At 41.4% G+C, this 18489-nt stretch overlaps 2 protein-coding genes across 2 annotated transcripts in view; both read left to right on the top strand.

Annotated features, from left to right (window-relative positions):
- Window positions 1-1344: 1344 nt before the first annotated feature.
- LOC144464777 (uncharacterized) lies at window positions 1345-4365 on the top strand. The gene is made up of 3 exons (XM_078172686.1): window positions 1345-1696; window positions 1833-2335; window positions 2445-4365. The coding sequence occupies exons 1-3, from the start codon at window positions 1635-1637 to the stop codon at window positions 2954-2956; spliced, it is 1077 nt and encodes a 358-aa protein (XP_078028812.1). The 5' UTR covers window positions 1345-1634; the 3' UTR covers window positions 2957-4365.
- A 9515-nt stretch (window positions 4366-13880) lies between these two features.
- LOC144464776 (uncharacterized) overlaps window positions 13881-18489 on the top strand; it is a 199224-nt gene continuing 194615 nt past the window's right edge. The window contains exon 1 of the mRNA XM_078172685.1: window positions 13881-14061. The gene's annotated coding sequence lies outside the window, so the exon portion shown is untranslated. The remainder of the gene's footprint in view (window positions 14062-18489) is intronic.

The following is an 18489-nucleotide window of genomic DNA, read 5'->3' as shown; positions in this document are numbered from 1 at the left end:
CACTCCCTGATGTCTCTCTAACACTCTCTGATGTCTCTAACACTCCCTGATGTCTCTAACACTCTCTGATGTCTCTAACACTCCCTGATGTCTCTAACACTCTCTGATGTCTCTAACACTCCCTGATGTCTCTCTAACACTCCTGATGTCTCTAACACTCCCTGATGTCTCTCTAACACTCTCTGATGTCTCTAACACTCCCTGATGTCTCTAACACTCTCTGATGTCTCTCTAACACTCTCTGATGTCTCTAACACTCCCTGATGTCTCTAACACTCCCTGATGTCTCTAACACTCTCTGATGTCTCTAACACTCCTGATGTCTCTAACACCTCTCTGATGTCTCTAACACTCTCTGATGTCTCTAACACTCCCTGATGTCTCTCTAACACTCTCTGATGTCTCTAACACTCCCTGATGTCTCTCTAACACTCCCTGATGTCTCTAACACTCCCTGATGTCTCTCTAACACTCTCTGATGTCTCTAACACTCCCTGATGTCTCTCTAACACTCCTGATGTTCTCTCTAACACTCCCTGATGTCTCTAACACTCTCTGATGTCTCTAACACTCTCTGATGTCTCTAACACTCTCTGATGTCTCTAACACTCTCTGATGTCTCTCTAACACTCTCTGATGTCTCTAACACTCTCTGATGTCTCTCTAACACTCTCTGATGTCTCTAACACTCTCTGATGTCTCTCTAACACTCTCTGATGTCTCTCTAACACTCTCTGATGTCTCTAACACTCTCTGATGTCTCTAACACTCCCTGATGTCTCTCTAACACTCTCTGATGTCTCTCTAACACTCTCTGATGTCTCTAACACTCTCTGATGTCTCTCTAACACTCTCTGATGTCTCTCTAACACTCTCTGATGTCTCTAACACTCCCTGATGTCTCTCTAACACTCTCTGATGTCTCTCTAACACTCTCTGATGTCTCTCTAACACTCTCTGATGTCTCTCTAACACTCCCTGATGTCTCTAACACTCTCTGATGTTTCTAACACTCTCTGATGTCTCTAACACTCTCTGATGTCTCTCTAACACTCTCTGATGTCTCTAACACTCTCTGATGTCTCTCTAACACTCCCTGATGTCTCTCTAACACTCTCTGATGTCTCTCTAACACTCTCTGATGTCTCTCTAACACTCTCTGATGTCTCTCTAACACTCTCTGATGTCTCTCTAACACTCTCTGATGTCTCTAACACTCTCTGATGTCTCTAACACTCTCTGATGTCTCTAACACTCTCTGATGTCTCTAACACTCCCTGATGTCTCTAACACTCTCTGATGTCTCTAACACTCCCTGATGTCTCTCTAACACGTTTTTAACCCATAGCCCTGTTGATCGAGTTTACCGAGTGCTGTCAGTAGGAAAACTAACGAGAACATTTGGCACAACATTGACTGAATATCAGAAAGGCAGCTAAAGTGAACCTATGGGGGCAGCCAATCTTAAGTTTCACTCTCAGTTTAACTGCCCACATAGGTTCCCTTTAAAACATAAACTTGTCATCCATGATTGTGTCATGTTTGAGTAGACTTTTGCCATTCATGTGAGGTTTGAGTTCATGATATTGCAACATGAGTTTATTTAATATAGAGTTTCTTTCCCTAAGTCCAAGATGGCGTATTCCACTGTCTGTGGACATGGGTTCAGGCGTGGAGAGACTGCCTACAGATGCAGGTCAGAAGCTCACACTTCATGCTTATGTCCATGCATACTCTTGTAACACACAATTAAGCGAACTACTGTCACCACATCAATTAATCTGGTGTCTGCCCTAAGGTTAACTTTAATCTGTTCCTCTGTAAACCCACAGCTCTGTAGTGCTGCAGCACCCGGAGTTGAGAAAACTGGCCGAAGCTGTGATTGGTCCCTTGAAGAGTGGGCTTCAATCCTTCAACACCGTCACAGACTTACTCCTCAGCGTGAATGCAGACATCATCCTTCCTGGATGCCAGACCTTTGATGAGATCAGGAAAGAGATTGAAAGCATGAAGCAGGAGTTAGAAAGATCAGAGCAGGTGGCCAAACAGGAGCTTCTAAAGCTGGATGGGGACACTGAGCGTCTCACTGCAGAGCAGAGTTGTTTAGCCGAGGAGAAACAGAAGAGAGAGGGGGAGTTGCAGAATTATAGAATAGAGCTGAAGTCACATCAGGAGTCTTTAGAGAGGAATCAGGAAAAACTGAGAGAAGCGAGATGTCGTGTGAAGAAGGCAGAAGAGGCCTATGACGACATGAGTCGGAGGAGAGATGAGGCCCAGACAAAGAGGGATGTTGGGATTGGTCTCATGGCGATCCCAATCGTTGGATGGATTGCTGGTAAGAAAATATTTGCTCTGTCTTTGAATTAATTAAAACAATCAAGTGATCATTGTATTTTTAGCACTGCTGGTATTATGAATACTTTAATTATCAATATTCTTTGCAGGGTCAGTCTTGATTGGAGTTGGCCAGGTAGACATGGATCAGGCCTCTAACTCGATGGAGTCTGCTAGGAGTGAAGTACGTGAATTTGAATCTCAGGAGGAAATGTTCTCTAGAAATGTATCTGAGTATGGCTCCAAAATTAGTCAAACTCAGGCCAACATTCAAACTACAGACGATAGGATTCATCAGACAGAGGCCTCACTGCAGGACTTGTCCAAGAAGCGGGAGGTCGTTGCTGATATCCAGGCTAAAACTAGACAAGCTGTCTGTCAACTGGGGAGGCTGAGTGGGGTGGGGAGTGTGGCGGAGCTGCAGACCCGACGTCTGATCCTGCTAGAGCCAGTCATGAAGGTGATGGAAGAGATGACATCAGCACTGGGGCAGATCACCGGAGATCAGTTGCTGCATTCAGAGGGCATCCAGAGCCTGATGTTGGATATGAGAAAGAACAGGGAGAAATTATTCCAACTTGCTGACACCAGACATACTCATTCAGATGATGACTATTGCTAATGTGTTGGTCCTTCTCAGACATTGCTAGAAAGTTCTTTTTTATGTGAATTTGCAATTCTTCTAATGTTGATTATAGGCTACGGTTACATGATGGCTTCTCATTCAGAATGAAATAAATCTGAATGAAATCATTCTAAATTAAAGTCTTTCCAGGTAGTTTACATGAGAAATATTCATTCTGAATGAGGGTTTACACAGAGATCAGTTAATCACCTTTAATCGGGTCCGCACAAGGTTTGGGGCAGGGAAGGTTTCTGATTGGATAGGGGGCGGGTGTTACGTGTTTACGTTTACCGGAAGAAAACACTGTAGTCCTCGCTCCGGATAACAAGATGCTTGACGACGCCGTTCTTAGTGCCTTTTTCAGGCTTGTTTTGCTTATATTCTTGAAGCAGCAGTACGACAACAACCTTGTTCTGCTAATGCTTCGTCTGTTGAGGAGGAGAAGGGAGGTAGAAGGTCGAAGAAGGGAGATAGAAGACCGTGCTGTGGAGAATGGAAACTGCTGAGTGCAACGAGTCCGACTGTTCTATCTCAGCCCGTTGCTATGCGCGCTATATACGTCATGGCGCCAGAAGGGCAAGGAAACGAGCATGTGCAGAAAGACCGGAATGAACTTAAAGAGGAATGAGTGTATACAAGTGCGAGAAATTCTTCCATCGGAATGATAAACGGAATAAACCACCCCCTTTAATCGGATTTAATTTTCAATCGGAATGACCACTTTTAATCGGAATGGCCTTTCATTCCGATTAAAAGTGGAATTAAACTGTCCATGTAAATGTACTGACTATGTCAGAGCGCATACAGAGCCTCATGGGATATGAAGGCAAACCAGAAGAAATTACAAATATATCTATGAATGAAGATCAATCTGAGATTAGTTAATACTGACAAAAAGGAGTGTGTCCTGTGTGCTTTAGTGATTCATATAAGGCACATTTTAATTAGTGAGTTTACTGAGAGATGCAGGAAACTTGCAGCAACCAGCTGATATACTGGTGCAAATTCCCCATGGTAAGAATGAGTCCTTCTGCAATGTTGTTGATGGTGATATATTTAAATGTAGGAAGGGAAGAAGGAAAATATTTACACGTTAATTGATGGTGATGGTCAACAGCTGAGTTTTATTAGTTTGAGGTGATATTTGCATCAGGCTCAAGACTGTAAACAGATCATCACAGACACATCACATGACATGTCTAAAGATAAATGGTAGTGGGACACTTGGAATTAGCTTCCTGAAGATTCTACTTTACTTTGTAAAGATGAAGAATTTCAAATCATTTTCTGTCTACATTATTTCACTGTTTATTTCTGCTCAAATTGTTTGTCACTTTGTTTTGTGGTGAAGTTTGCATGGGTAAATAAAAGAATATGGAATCTTTATTCTATATCTATAAATCCAAGGAATGTCTGTCTCTGTGTGTCTCCGTGTGTTCCTCACATCTCTCTCAAACTGCTGACAGACTCTGACTTTGGTAGGTGTATTGCTGAGGGCACAAGTGAGAGCAGTTCAAAACACTTACAGTTTCATTGTTGTTCCAAATGATTTGCCCAACACTGGACCTAAGCCTGAACACCATCAAACAAATTACTATTCTATTTATTCTCAACTGTGAGGCTGATTTTTTTTTTCTCTCAAACTCCAAACTTTGGGATGTGTTTCAGTTTGTGGACATACAGTTAAAGCCAAGGCTTTGATCCAGTTCACGGAACGAAAACCAGAAACTTTTTATGTGTCACTTGGAACAAAAACAAAACCAGAAACTTTAGATTTTTCTATGGTCCGGCGTACGCACTGCTGTATTTTGTCAGCTGGTGGCACACAGAGGCAATGCAGAGCAACAACAGGCCTGCTGGATCACGAGTCTATAACTTAGACATGCGTGCCTGCTGTTGGGCCCTCCACACAGCTATCTACTGGTCAGGCAGCCCCCCAGGCACACTGCCTCCAGCAGCCAAACACAAGCGCTGTCCTTTTTGTCCAGGGCAACACAATATAAGCACAAACAGATTGACCCACAGTTCTGGTCTTATAAGTGCTCTTGGGCTCTTTTGCCACTTTTTGTTCTCTTGTGGTGTTTGTTGATTCAAAGTAGGGGCTTTTTCTTGGTGTGACGATGACATTGTGTGCCATCATTGCAGCCATCAGACCTCACAACAACAACACTTTTGATCAAATGTGTGCAATAATGCATGTGGAATAATATTCCTCTGTTGTCAACAGTCATCAGTCTCTATCCTGTTTGGTTAAATGACGCAGGGCCATGCACACTGCCAACTTCTTGGACTTCCACATCTCTGGCACCAGTGGGCAGCATATGCACATGAATTAGACATCACGTGTTGATTGTTTGACTGTAGACTGTTATTGTGTGTGTGTGTCTTTGTCGCCCTCTCCAGGAGCTGAGGGGTATAAGGTCTGGTGAGTCGGCACCATGGAGGTATTGTACAGAAACCTCCACAGTTATTGGTAACCCTGGTAAAGCTGACTAACAATTTGCTTTCTATGAAACTATGAAAGCATTGAGGGGAAAAATATCCTTTCAGGGAAGCTCATTTGAGAGAGAACAATGCATCATAAATTAAAAAATAGTTTTCCAATACGAAAATTGCACCCCTGCTTTAATACATTATAAAGCTTCTCTTTGCCAATACAACAACCCTTAGCCTCCTCATGTGATTGAGATTTGGGGCCATTGTTCTTTACAGTATCTGTCTTGATAATCTGTGTCTGTTTTTTTATTTTATAATATCCGTCAGTTAACTTGTTGATGATAACTTGAGATTATATTTTTCATTTTCCCTTTTTAACATTAAGAAAAAATACATTTTTTGAACTTTAACATCCACTTTCCAGACACGGGTCAAAAATGACCTGCAATCATTTCCTGTGGGATTTCATACACAGATGTGTGTTTCTTTGCTATATTTGCTGAGAGGTCTTTATTTTAGCATTCAGTGTTGCTTTTATTTATCAAATATCATTTATGTTATTTTCTTATTTTCTGAACAAACAATGATTTTAAATCATTACATCAAGTTTATGCGTGTGGGTCAAAAAGACCCATGGTTACAAAGGTGATTTGTTTCCTTACAAAAACACCCTAAAATAACATTTCTTGTTAACATAATAGTGGTGAAACAATGATGTTAGGCGTCTTAAACCAAACAGTTACACATTACATGTATTTCTATCTGTCAACTGGATAAACTATACAAACATGGATAACTGCTAACACTATTATTGAACTGTAGTAGGCCCTATATCTGTAATACTGTGAAGTTAAGAATATTTCACATGAGAATTGGAAGTAATTGTGCCATTCACATGGGTGCACTGCCACACACAAATGACCACTACATATTTGTATTCCTTACAATACTGTAGTGTGGTGCAGTGATGCAGCAGCTACTTACTACTGCTGTCAATGAGCCGGTCAGATCTCTTATTTTTACTTGGACATCCAGTCTTAAGTATTGTGGTTATGGTTTCATTATCACTCATTTATGTTTATGTTTATGTCCATAAACAAGTTTTTGGCATGTAAATCACAAAATCAAAGATGTGAAAACATTTGATAAACTTTATTTTCACATAAACACAACAATAACCAGCTTCTAACTAAACTAAAAACGTAAACTTATAGCCCTACAAGTAGGCTACAAATGTATATGTAAAAAAACAAAAACTTTTAGAACGTAAAACTTAAGATCATCTTGTCAGGAGGAGGAGGAGGAGGATGACCCCAGCTCGGCAGCCAGCGCGCAGCCAGACCAGACAGGCCCGGGTGCAGCCATGGGACCAGCCCTTCCTGCACCTTCAGGCGGGGGGTTCAGGATGCTGGAGAGGGAGCTGGGCTCTCTAACCTCCCGGGTTAAAATAAAATAAATTGAATAATTTACAATTTGTTGACAGCGTTTCTCTCGTGTGCGCGCGCTCTCTTTCTCTCTCGCAGTCTCACTCTGTTTCTTTTCTTCTTACTTTTCTAAGATGACAGATGCTGAATATATACTCCCTATCTGATGCTGTGGCTGTTTGTGGCTGGCTGAGAGGGATGTGAACTCAGCTGTGTTAATCAAATCAGGTTGGGTTTCCATTACGCCTGCCAAACGTGGCAAATGGTGCTAATCCCCTTTCAGAATCAGAATCAGAATCAGAAATACTTTATTGATCCCCGAGGGGAAATTATTTATGTTTGATCTGACATCAGATGTGACGGGACAGTCGATATAGAGATACATTTATCGTCTCCTCAGGTGTAAAACGCTCACTCTTTCCAGTTGGTAGGTCCGCCATCTAACTAGCTCTCCGCCGTGCGCTCCAATCGCGCCTCATTTAAAGGGAATGAGAGGTGACACTCTGATTGGCTTATTGAATAATACGCCCAAAACACACCCATGACTAATTCACAGAGTAAATCCAACCCTTTTAGACTCTCCACCATGGTGCACAGTCTGAAAATGCGCTGTCTAACTAGCAAGTGACTGGGACACGCCCATGCGCTGCACGCCTGGCGCTTTGCGTTTTAGACCATCTAAATAGGGCCCATAGAGTAAATAGTATTGGTCTGAGCATAGAACCTTGCGGAACTCCAAAACAAACTTTGGTACGTAAGGATGATTCATTATGAACGTCAACAAACTGAAAACGATCAGATAAATAAGATTTAAACCAGCTTAGTGCAGAACCTTTTAGGCCAATTAAGTGATCCAGTCTCTGCAGTAGAATTTGATGGTCAATTGTGTCAAACGCCGCACTAAGATCTAATAAAACAAGAACAGAGACAAGTCCTTTGTCTGAAGCAATCAGAAGGTCATTTGTAATTTTAACTAGTGCTGTCTCAGTGCTATGATGCACTCTAAATCCTGACTGAAATTCCTCAAATAAATTATTATCCTGGAGAAAATCACACAGCTGGTCTGCGACTACTTTCTCAAGGATCTTTGACATAAAGGGAAGATTAGATATTGGTCTATAGTTGGCTAACACCTCTGGATCCAGGGTGGGCTTTTTTAGTAGAGGTTTAATTACAGCTACCTTAAAAGACTGTGGTACATAGCCTGTTAATAAGGATATATTGATTGATATATCTAATATATGAGTGTTAACTAAAGGAAAGACCTCCTTAAGTAGCCTAGTTGGGATGGGGTCTAAGAGACACATTGATGATTTAGATGAAGAAATCACTGCTGTCAATTCTTGAAGAGAAATTGGGGAGAAGCAATCTAAATATATATTAGGTCTTACAGCTGTGTTTGAGGTTAGATAGGTACTATCTGAGGACAGGAGGTCATGAATTTTGCCTCTAATAGTTAGAATTTTGTCATTAAAAAAGCTCATAAAATCATTACTGCTAAGGGCTAAAGGAATACAAGGCTCAATAGAGCTTTGACTCTCAGTCAGCCTGGCTACAGTGCTGAAAAGAAACCTGGGGTTGTTCTTGTTTTCTTCTATTAATTAACTCAATTAGTTATTCTGTGTAAATACATACATGTGTATACATATATATGTATATACATATATATATATATATATATATGTATACTATATATACACTATATATACATATATATGTGTGTATATATAGTGAAGCTGCAACAAACATTAGAATGGTGAGTTTTCTGACTTAATGAACATTGGTAAACAAAGGCCTACCTGATCAACACTAGCCATACATGATCAAACTGTTATTTGTCTGGTATGTCAATCACGCACCAAAACTTCATGCCTTCTGCATGTATGTTTTATTTAAACATTTGCTGATCTCAGCAGGATGAAGAATCTCAGCACAGAAACTTTAACTGTATTCTGACAAAAAAGGCAAAGAACCTATGTGCAAAAATTAATAATAAAATAAAATTGAAATGATTCACACACGTGCCTTCATGTAAATGATTATAAACATAACAATGTGTATGAAAACGGAAGTATAAACACTTAAACAACAGATTCACATAAAATGAAGTAAAGCCTACATAGCATGAAATGTGAAATGAAATTTCAGTTAACTGTTGCTGCTCACTGAACTGGGACATGGAACATGTAATTAAAAAAAAATAGACAGTTAATGAAATGAAACAAAAACCCCAACATTTATGCTTGTAGATGCTAGATTTCAATGCTTTTCCGACTTCAAAATTCTGACTTACGAGTACAACTGAACGCACCGTTAGTCGTAGCACAAACAAGGAGCTATCAATGGATCAGCTGTGCAGTGTTATTAACCAAGAATTATGTGGTAAATTGAACACCTTGCTTTCCCAACTCAGCAAGGATCTGCTCCAGCCTTTCGCCTTCTTGAATCGGTGTAATGTGGATTGATCACTGACAAGGCTACTGATGCTGCCATTTCAACATTGTGCTGCAATGTAAGTTAGCCTAACTAACGGAACACCGATCTTCTTTTTTACCTATGTGTGGGAGGGACAGTGGGGGTGATGGATCGGGGTCACTATAAATCTGAGGGGGTCATGTCCCCCCCGTCCCCAGAGCCATCTGCGTGCATGACTGTATGACAACAACACCCCAGCATTTTTAATATTTCCTCTAGGGATGTTACCACACAGAGTAAAAGGGGGAAATGATGGTGTGAAACAGCAGAGGCACTTTGTCAACCCGCTGAGTTAATGTTACTGTCATTAGCATCAAGCTAGCAAACAATGGTACATCCTCACGGTCGAACATAAAGTAATAACATTAACAAATAGCGGCGGGACTTTTACTCACCACAACTGCAGAGGCTCCCAGCTTCATTTGAAACAAACTACATTATAGACGGTCCGTTATTTATTAATCCCTCTGTGTGTTTATATATTTACTTTTTATCCGCTCCGTTGTCTTTGTAAAGTTAACATATCGCACCGTCATTTCAAGCCCCTTATAACCTCGGCTGAGAGAATCTGTTCATTTTCTAAACAGGCTTTTATTGTGAAACATTTGTAGGAACTTGTTGTGAAAGACACAGTAGCTTGAATGTTTACATACAGTGCTCCAAATGTAGCTCCTGCCATCTGCTGACGCTTTTAGGTGACTACAACAACATGTCGGCTGGCACATGAACACACACAGTGACTCAAATAATAGTGAAAGTAATAAAAACAGGACAAGAATAACCCGATGACATCACACACGCCATGAAAGACAACCAGCGGGATAATTGGTGAGTACCATCTTGTAGTGTGTCATGTCTGTCGGCCAAGTCACGGCACGATTTTATGACTCCACAATCTTGTAATGTGACATAGTGACTTTCAGAACGGGCAGAAAAGTCGTGTAGTGTGTACCAGGCATTATGCAAGTCCACCTGAGTCTGACCTGTCTGTCAGCGAGTCCTCCTCCACCTTTTTTTAGACTCCACCGTAGACAACGGCAGCATTTCTCCAACCACGTAGCGAGCCACAAGCTCCGTGGCTTCTTTCAGACTGTTAGGTTTAACGTTATCTCCGTTATTAGAACCAAACGACAGCCGTTGCTGTTTCGGAGCTGAAGGACCAGCGTTCTAAAAGTAACGGAAGTAACTGAAGTCTTGTTTGAAAATGTACTCAAGTATTTGATTACTCAAACAGCAAACTAACATGTTAGGTTACTTGTTACTGCAAAAAGTAATCAAAGTACTCTAACATTACTTTGTAACACGTTATACCAAACTCTGGCTGCCACTCACTTGTTTTTCTTTTACTAGTGATGCCACCACTGTGACCACCAAATAATATAATTTTCCTGGCCTCCACCTCCCCCACAAGCACCTCTTTTTCGTTCTCCGTGAAATTCCTTTCCTTGTCTTCTCTACCATGATTGAGCATCAAATGCATTGATCAGCAGGCTTATTTATATGCAAAACTATTCATGAGATACTTTGCACTGACCATTCATGGTAGAATGTGGGTGTGTAGAGGGCAGGATATGAGGTGAATCCACCTGCACACAGAAGAGGTTTTAATTTTTATGAGGTTGTTATGCACAACTCCTCTTTGTTTAATTTTAGGTTTAGATAATTTAGGTGGTCGGGGGACAGACACCGTTTGCATAAAACTATGGGTGGGTAACTGCACTAGAAGCGCTGAGAAGCGTGTAGGACTGTGACTCTGAGTCCTGATCTCAACTCTGGGTTGTCAGGGTTTTGAATTACTAATAAACTTTGCCAGGTTCCTAGAGATGAGAGCAGCTCCATCCAAAGTGGGGTGAATGCCGTCTCTCCTAATAAGACCAGGTTTTCCCCAGAAAGTTTGCCAATTATTAACAAAACCCACATCGTTTGCTGGACACCACCTGGACAGCCAGCGATTAAATGATGACATGCAGCTAAACATGTCATCACTGGTCAGATTTGGGAGGGGTCCAGAGAAAACTACGGAGTCCGACATAGTTTTAGCATACTCACACACCGAGGCAACAATAATTTTAGTGACCTCCGATTGGCGTAACCGGGTGTCACTTCTAGAGAAGGAAATGACTTTTCGGAGTCCCACAGTGCAACTGTAACCGTCTTTTTTCTTACAGTCTGTGTGTGTGTGAGTGTGTGTGTGCGTGTGTGTGTGTGTGTGTGTGTGTGTGTGTGTGTGACTTCCCATAAACGGCTCCAGTTCACAGGAAAACAAGAGTGGCACTGATGATGTATCAGGTCCGACTTCCTGTGTAACGTTTGAGTTTTTAATAACTTTGTGAAGGAGGAGGCTTTGGAGGCTTCAAATAAGCCCTCTGGGGTTTGTTGCCTCTCCCTGCACTGTATCTTATTTTTTAATTATTGTTTTGTGTTTTAATTCTGCAAAAAGATAAACTAAACATGACAAAAATGAACAAAGTAATAGCACTTCAGTTTTTATGTTTCTGTCAGCTTTAACTTTTACTCCACTACGTTTCCCACAAGCATCTTTGTTCCTAACCACAGAACAGATACAAGATACAACATGCAGTGTTTCCCACTGCGTATGGAAGCGACACGTAGAGAAGCCAGCGGGGTTGTTTACCGTTTGCCGAGCTGAGAGGCTGCATGTAGGCTGCATGAAATGTTAAAGCATTTTCCAGTTAAGTTATTACATATATTTGAGTTATCTACAAGTTTACTGTACTGTTTGTCATCTTCTCGCTTTCAAATGTCCGCCACGGACATTTACACAATGTCACAGATAAACATGGGTAAATGCATGAAAAAAAATTATCACATATCACCTGTGATAATGGTTATTCATTTAAAAACACATTGTGCTCGTTTAGCACACTATTTCATGTAGTTTTTATCTGCTGGAGGGTCGCGTAGGGGAGCGTAGCACGACAAAAATAGAAGAGCCGCGTAAAATAGAGTTGTCGCGCGACAGACGGTGGTTGTCGTGCCGCTCCCGTTGCCGGTGGAGCTGCTGTAACTGATTAACGGGGGCGAGCTGCTATGGGACTCGCGCTGTAGTTAACACTACTAATGGCGTGAGTTAATGTCTCCGCACATGTTGAGCTTCAAGCTATGTTAATACAGACACAGGCTAATATAACATGATGAGTTAGAGTTGTTCGGACCACTTTTGGACTTGTTTGCCCACATATTTGTACCGAGAGGTCTTTGTATCCATTCTACTATGTCTGCTTCTTCTTCTTCTTCTTCTGGCGGACCAGGTGCTTCAAGTGCATCTTTATGATGCATACCGCCACCTATTGCACCGGAATTGTAACGACAAGCTACATTCACAGACAGTGAGTCCCATTAGAATGTGTTTATGAGCGAGGTCGAACAGGTAGCGCCAAAAGCAGAAAAATCTATATATGGCGGAGATAATTTATTCGTGGCGCACCGCCACAGATAAATGAATGCATGGGAAACACTGACATGCCAGACTGGGACTTTCTCATGCTGAGTTTAATCAGCACACACATACACACACACCTGTTCTTTGTCACTGATAAAGATCAGATTGACTTTCTTAAGGCCACACCAGGGAAATTCACACGTTCCAGCAGCTCAAGATACAAAACCAAATAATACTAATGCTCCCAACACCAAGGTGTCGGAATTCACGGAACACCGTTTCCCTGCTGTTCCTCCTTTGGAAGTTGACCTGATGATGATTTTTTCAGGTCGCCCATTAAACACATATACCTGCTGAACATCAGCATATCAGCATTGTCATTGTGAGCATGTTAGCATGTTAGCTCAAAGTGCTACTGTGCTTCAATAAGCTGCAGATTGGTGTTGTGTCGATGAAGGTGTAAGGTTGACAAAATGCTTACATGAGTACGAGCATTTTGTCTGAGACTTTCTGTGGTGTTGCGTTGTCTTCTCTTTTGATGGATCTAAGCAGTGTCGGGGAAACTACGTTTAAATGGTAGTTTACCACACTGGCTTCTTCACTATGAGAAGTAGTTAAATTATCTCAACTGCCTCCAACAAGTGTTTAGCTTGTCAGAGTACAAGTATTTTAAAGAAAGTAGTTTAACTACATACAAACTACACAGGAAATGCTTTCAGTCTGAGTCTGGGATCTCATATTGTTACACAGAAGTCCTTTTTAAACAGGAGTTGTGCAAATTTGCAGGAAAGCCCAATCAGTCTTTTTTCAGCATTGGCAGTATAAAAACAAAATCGGGGAGTGCAGCAAAATGCCGCCTACCTACTTTTGTTTATACAGAATGTGCCTTTTTCGGGGCAATGGGGGGCGTGAGCAAGTAACAAAACGTGTAGCTCAGCGTGTGACGTAAACAGTGACTGGTCAGTCCTTCGGCAATTCTCTCGTAAGTCAGCCCGTTCTTCACCGTCCCTGTCATCTGACGGTTAATGGCCTCTTCATTTGCGAGGACAAGGAGGGCGCGCAATTCAATTCAATTTTATTTATAAAGCCCAATATCACAAATCACAATTTGCCTCACAGGGCTTTACAGCATACGACATCCCTCTGTCCTTATGACCCTCACAGCAGATCAGGAAAAACTCCCCAAAAAACCCTTTAACGGGGAAAAAACGGTAGAAACCTCAGGAAGAGCAACTGAGGAGGGATCCCTCTTCCAGGACGGACAGACGTGCAATAGATGTCGTACAGAACAGATCAGCATAATAAATTAACAGTAATCCATATGACACAATGAGACAGAGAGAGAGAGAGAGAGAGAGATGCAGGTAATGACAGTAGCTTACAACAACATTAATGAAAGTAATAATATTATAGTTATAGTTCTGGCTACTGTGGTACAATATGTTGAAAGTATGTATTAATATCTGGCAGTATACATGTGTGACAATAGTCATATGTGTATAATAACAGTAGAAGTATGACTAATGACTAATGATGGCAGCAGCAGCAGGAGGCATCTGGCAGGACCACGGCAGCAGCACAACCACACACGTCACGCTGTCCAGGCACCGCTGTGATATGAGTTAATCTGAGAGACAGTGGAGCACAAAGGCTCCGGAGAAGAAGCCGAGTTAGTGACATCCAGAATGGCCGAGTTAGCAAGATGCAGTAATAGGATGAGAGTGAGAGAGAGAGAGAGAGAGAGAGAGAGAGAGAGAGAGAGAGAGAGAGAAGGTGCCCGGTGTATTATAGGGGGATCCTCCGGCAGACTAGGCCTAAGTCAGCCTAACTAGGGGCTGGTACAGGGCAAGCCTGAGCCAGCCCTAACTATAAGCTTTATCAAAGAGGAAAGTCTTAAGTCTAATAATAATAATAATAATAGATTTTATTTATAACGCACTTTACATTTGAATACAAATCTCAAAGTGCACAGTACAAAGGCAAATAAAAGTAACAATGACAGTAAAATCGAGCAACAGAACAAAACAATAAAAACAGTCAGCAGATAAAATCAGATAAGATTAGTCAGGATAGGCTTTCTGAAAAAGGAAGGTTTTGAGTCCTTTTTTAAAAGCATCCACCAACTGTGGAGCCCTGAGGTGGTTGGGGAGGGTGTTCCACAGACGGGGAGCAGCAGCCTCGAAGGCCCTGTCGCCCATGGTCTTGAGCCGAGTCCTGGGCGGGCGCAGACGGTGCAGTTGGCCTGACCGGGTTCTGGCTGAGGTAAGTGGGTTGAGGAGTTCTGTGAGGTAGGTGGGGGTGCAGACAGTGATGGGTGTGAAGGAGGATTTTGAATTCGATGCGGAGGTGAACGGGGAGCCAGTGCAGAGTGTGAAGGATGGGGGTGAGGGGGGGAGGTCTAGTCTTAAATGTGGAGACGGTGTCTGCCTCCCGGACCGTAACAGGAAGATGATTCCACAGGAGAGGAGCCTGATAGCTGAAGGCTCTGGCTCCTGATCTACTTTTGGAGACTTTAGGGACCACGAGTAACCCTGCGTTCTCAGAGCGCAGTGTTCTGGTGGGATAATATGGCACTATGAGCTCTCTAAGATATGACGGAGCTTGACCATTTAGAGCTTTATAAGTTAACAGTAGGATTTTAAATTCAATTCTGGATTTTACAGGGAGCCAGTGCAGAGAAGCTAAAACAGGAGAAATATGATCTCGTTTCTTAGTTCCTGTTAGTACACGTGCTGCTGCATTCTGAATTAGCTGGAGAGTTTTTAAGGACTTACTAGAGCTACCTGATAATAGAGAGTTACAGTAATCCAGCCTTGAGGTAACAAAAGCATGGACCAATTTTTCTGCATCTTTTCGGGTCACGATAGGCCTAATTTTAAATCCGTTGCTCCGAAGGGCTAGTTTCATATCCACTACCCCTACACGCAAAAAGGAATTGGGGACCCCTCGCGGGAACGCGCAAATGTAGGGGTAGGGCTAAGGGGGGGTATTTGGACGGGTCCAAAGTTTTACATATGTGGAATTGGCCCTAATTTTTCTAACATAATAGAGTCCGTTTATAATGACACATCTAGCTCAGTAGCACTCCCTCAGGGCACCGCCCCTCATTTCACCATGAGGTGTTAAACAAGGATGCAACTTCTTCCCATTCTTCTTTATTTTGGCAGCAGAAATGCAAGCAATTCATATTAAAAAATCTGATGTTGCCAAACTGAATGTTTTTGATAAACAGATAGTTATAAGCCAGCTGGCTTCATAAAAAAAATAGAACAAATCCCCAAAGTCTTTGAATTAATTGATGTGTTTTCTAAAGCATCAGGTTGAACACTTAATCACAATAAATAAAATATCTTGGAATTCATAACCAAAGATGCAAAAACCAGTGAAACCTTAAATTTACAAGACAAAATTTGAATGTAAATCTAAGCTCAAGATGTGGTTCCAAAGGGACCTGACAGTCTTTGGTAAATGGACCTGCATTTGTATAGCACCTTTCTAGTCATCCAACCACTCAAAGTGCTTTTTACACTATGAGTCACATTCACCCATTCACACACATTCATACACTGGTGGCAAAGGCTACCATACAACGTGCCAGGTGGTTTTTAACACAGTAACACACTGATGGAATTTGGGGTTCAGTATCTTGCGCAAGGTCACTTCAGCAGGCAGACTGGAGGAGCCGGGGATTGAACTGATGATCTTTCAATTGGTGGATGAGCCGCTCCACCTCTGAGCCACAGCCGCCCCAGCCAGGACTGGCTATCTTTGGAAGAACATACTTAAGACAAAACTCTATACCAAGCATTTCTTTGAACAAACCTCTGGGGAGACAACACCAAATACAGTTTTTGTTCAGCAGGAAAGATTTTAGCCACTTTAATTTTAACACAGCATTTAAATATGATTTTCAGGTTGAAACACTTCCAACCAAACAGATGTTGTTATGTTGGAAACTCATGTACACACACGATTTTACTCCTCATCAAACCCCAATCTGGAACAACAGATATGTGCAATGGCTACTTACAGCACTGGATGGATGAAAGTATCTGGTCAGTGACCCGTCTAATCAATGACCAGGGATGTTGGCGATCTTATGAGAACTTTAGCTCGAAACACAACACAACTTGAACACGTGATCAATTTGATGAACTTATCAGAGCGATCCCTGAGTCAGTCAGAATGTTAGCCCAAAACATAGAAACACACTCAGGTGTGATAAATCCACCTGCACTCCATTTTAATGGTCTTGATTTTCCGGCTGAGGAAAATTCAAATAAAGTCATACGTAATCACCTGAAGAATAGAAACTCCATTATCCAGCTCTCTTCTTAAATCAGACATTATCAAATATATAATATGTCGTAACTTATATATTTAAGCCCCGAGACAAATGAAGTTTATTCCATAATTATGAATAATGTCTATCCATCCAGTGAGCTGCTGAGAATGAGATTAGGTATTGATCATAAGAACTGTGTCTTCTGTCAAACTGAAACTACTGATCATCTGTTGTTCCACTGCACACACTCTGCAGGACTGGCTGTCAACCTAAACCCACCTCACTAACTCTCACAAGAGAAAATGTTGTGTTAAAGGACACCATGGGCCAGATCTACTAAGATCCCAATTAGCCTGTACTAATTTGCCTGCGCAATCTAGAATTTTTCGGGTTAGGGGGCTGAACCACGGTTTGCATGTGATTTACTAAGAGTGACTGCGTAAATGACAAGAGGTGCAAACGTGTTGGAGACACCCTATTTAAATGAGGGTTTTGCGTGTTTTATGGTTTGCAGCACGGCGAGTTTGGAGAGAAAGCGCAAAGTGAAATTTGACCCTATGGAATTAGAGGTGTTGGTAGATGAGGCCAATAAACACTGAAATGAGCTACAGCAAAGAAACCTGACTGTCTCACAAACGCTATATCACTAGGACCGCCAGGATCACAGTGCCCCTCCAAGCGCCACGACCGTCATATGTAACTTCATTGTTTATGCTTCCCGTGTGCTCAGAAGCACACAAAATGCATTTTTGAGTCATTTACAAGAAGCTATGATAAAATAAAATATTACAGACTATAGAATAGGACTGACAACCTCTCCAATGTCTCGTGACAATTAATTAACACTATTTGTCGGCTTTTTATAATTTTGCTGCTGCGCTGTGTCTCCAGTTGAAAGTGGTGATTTGCTAAATACATTCTACAATAATAAATTAGATTAACTTTTGGTTTATAATATTGTTGGCTATATTACGCATTTTAATAAAAGAATAAAAGAAATAAACACCGAAATAATTAGTGGAAACTATTTTTTTTTTATTGATACTCCTCCTCTCTGACATACTAACACACACACACACACACATTGAAAACGCAATTGAATGAATGAATGAATGAACACTGGAAGCAGTTCAGCCGCAGTCCTGCCGGCTGGTGCGGTCACTGTTGAGATTACATTTGTTTTTTATTATTAACAGAATGTTTTTTTATTGACTGTATGAATGGTTTCGTTTTCAAATAAATATTTGGAAATTAAAATGTATGCTTTGGTGTACTTTTACAGAGTTTTGCAATATGTATAGCCACCTGTTTGTATCAAAATGTATAATTTTCAGCAGTGGTGTGTGTAACTGCGGCCGCGGTCTGAGTTATAAATGCTCAGTTTAGTGTGTTTCATCTTTGTAACTTAAAGGCTTCAGAAAACATTCACGCACATTTTGAGGAAAAGACATCGGAAGAGAAGCTTGTAGGTTTTATCTAAACAGAATTATTTGCATTATAAAAACCC

Source organism: Epinephelus lanceolatus, chromosome 11, assembly GCF_041903045.1.
Source record: "Epinephelus lanceolatus isolate andai-2023 chromosome 11, ASM4190304v1, whole genome shotgun sequence".
Taxonomy (NCBI): domain Eukaryota; kingdom Metazoa; phylum Chordata; class Actinopteri; order Perciformes; family Serranidae; genus Epinephelus; species Epinephelus lanceolatus.
The sequence above is the reverse complement of the archived record's forward strand: the minus strand, read 5'-3'. Positions and strand labels throughout refer to the sequence as shown.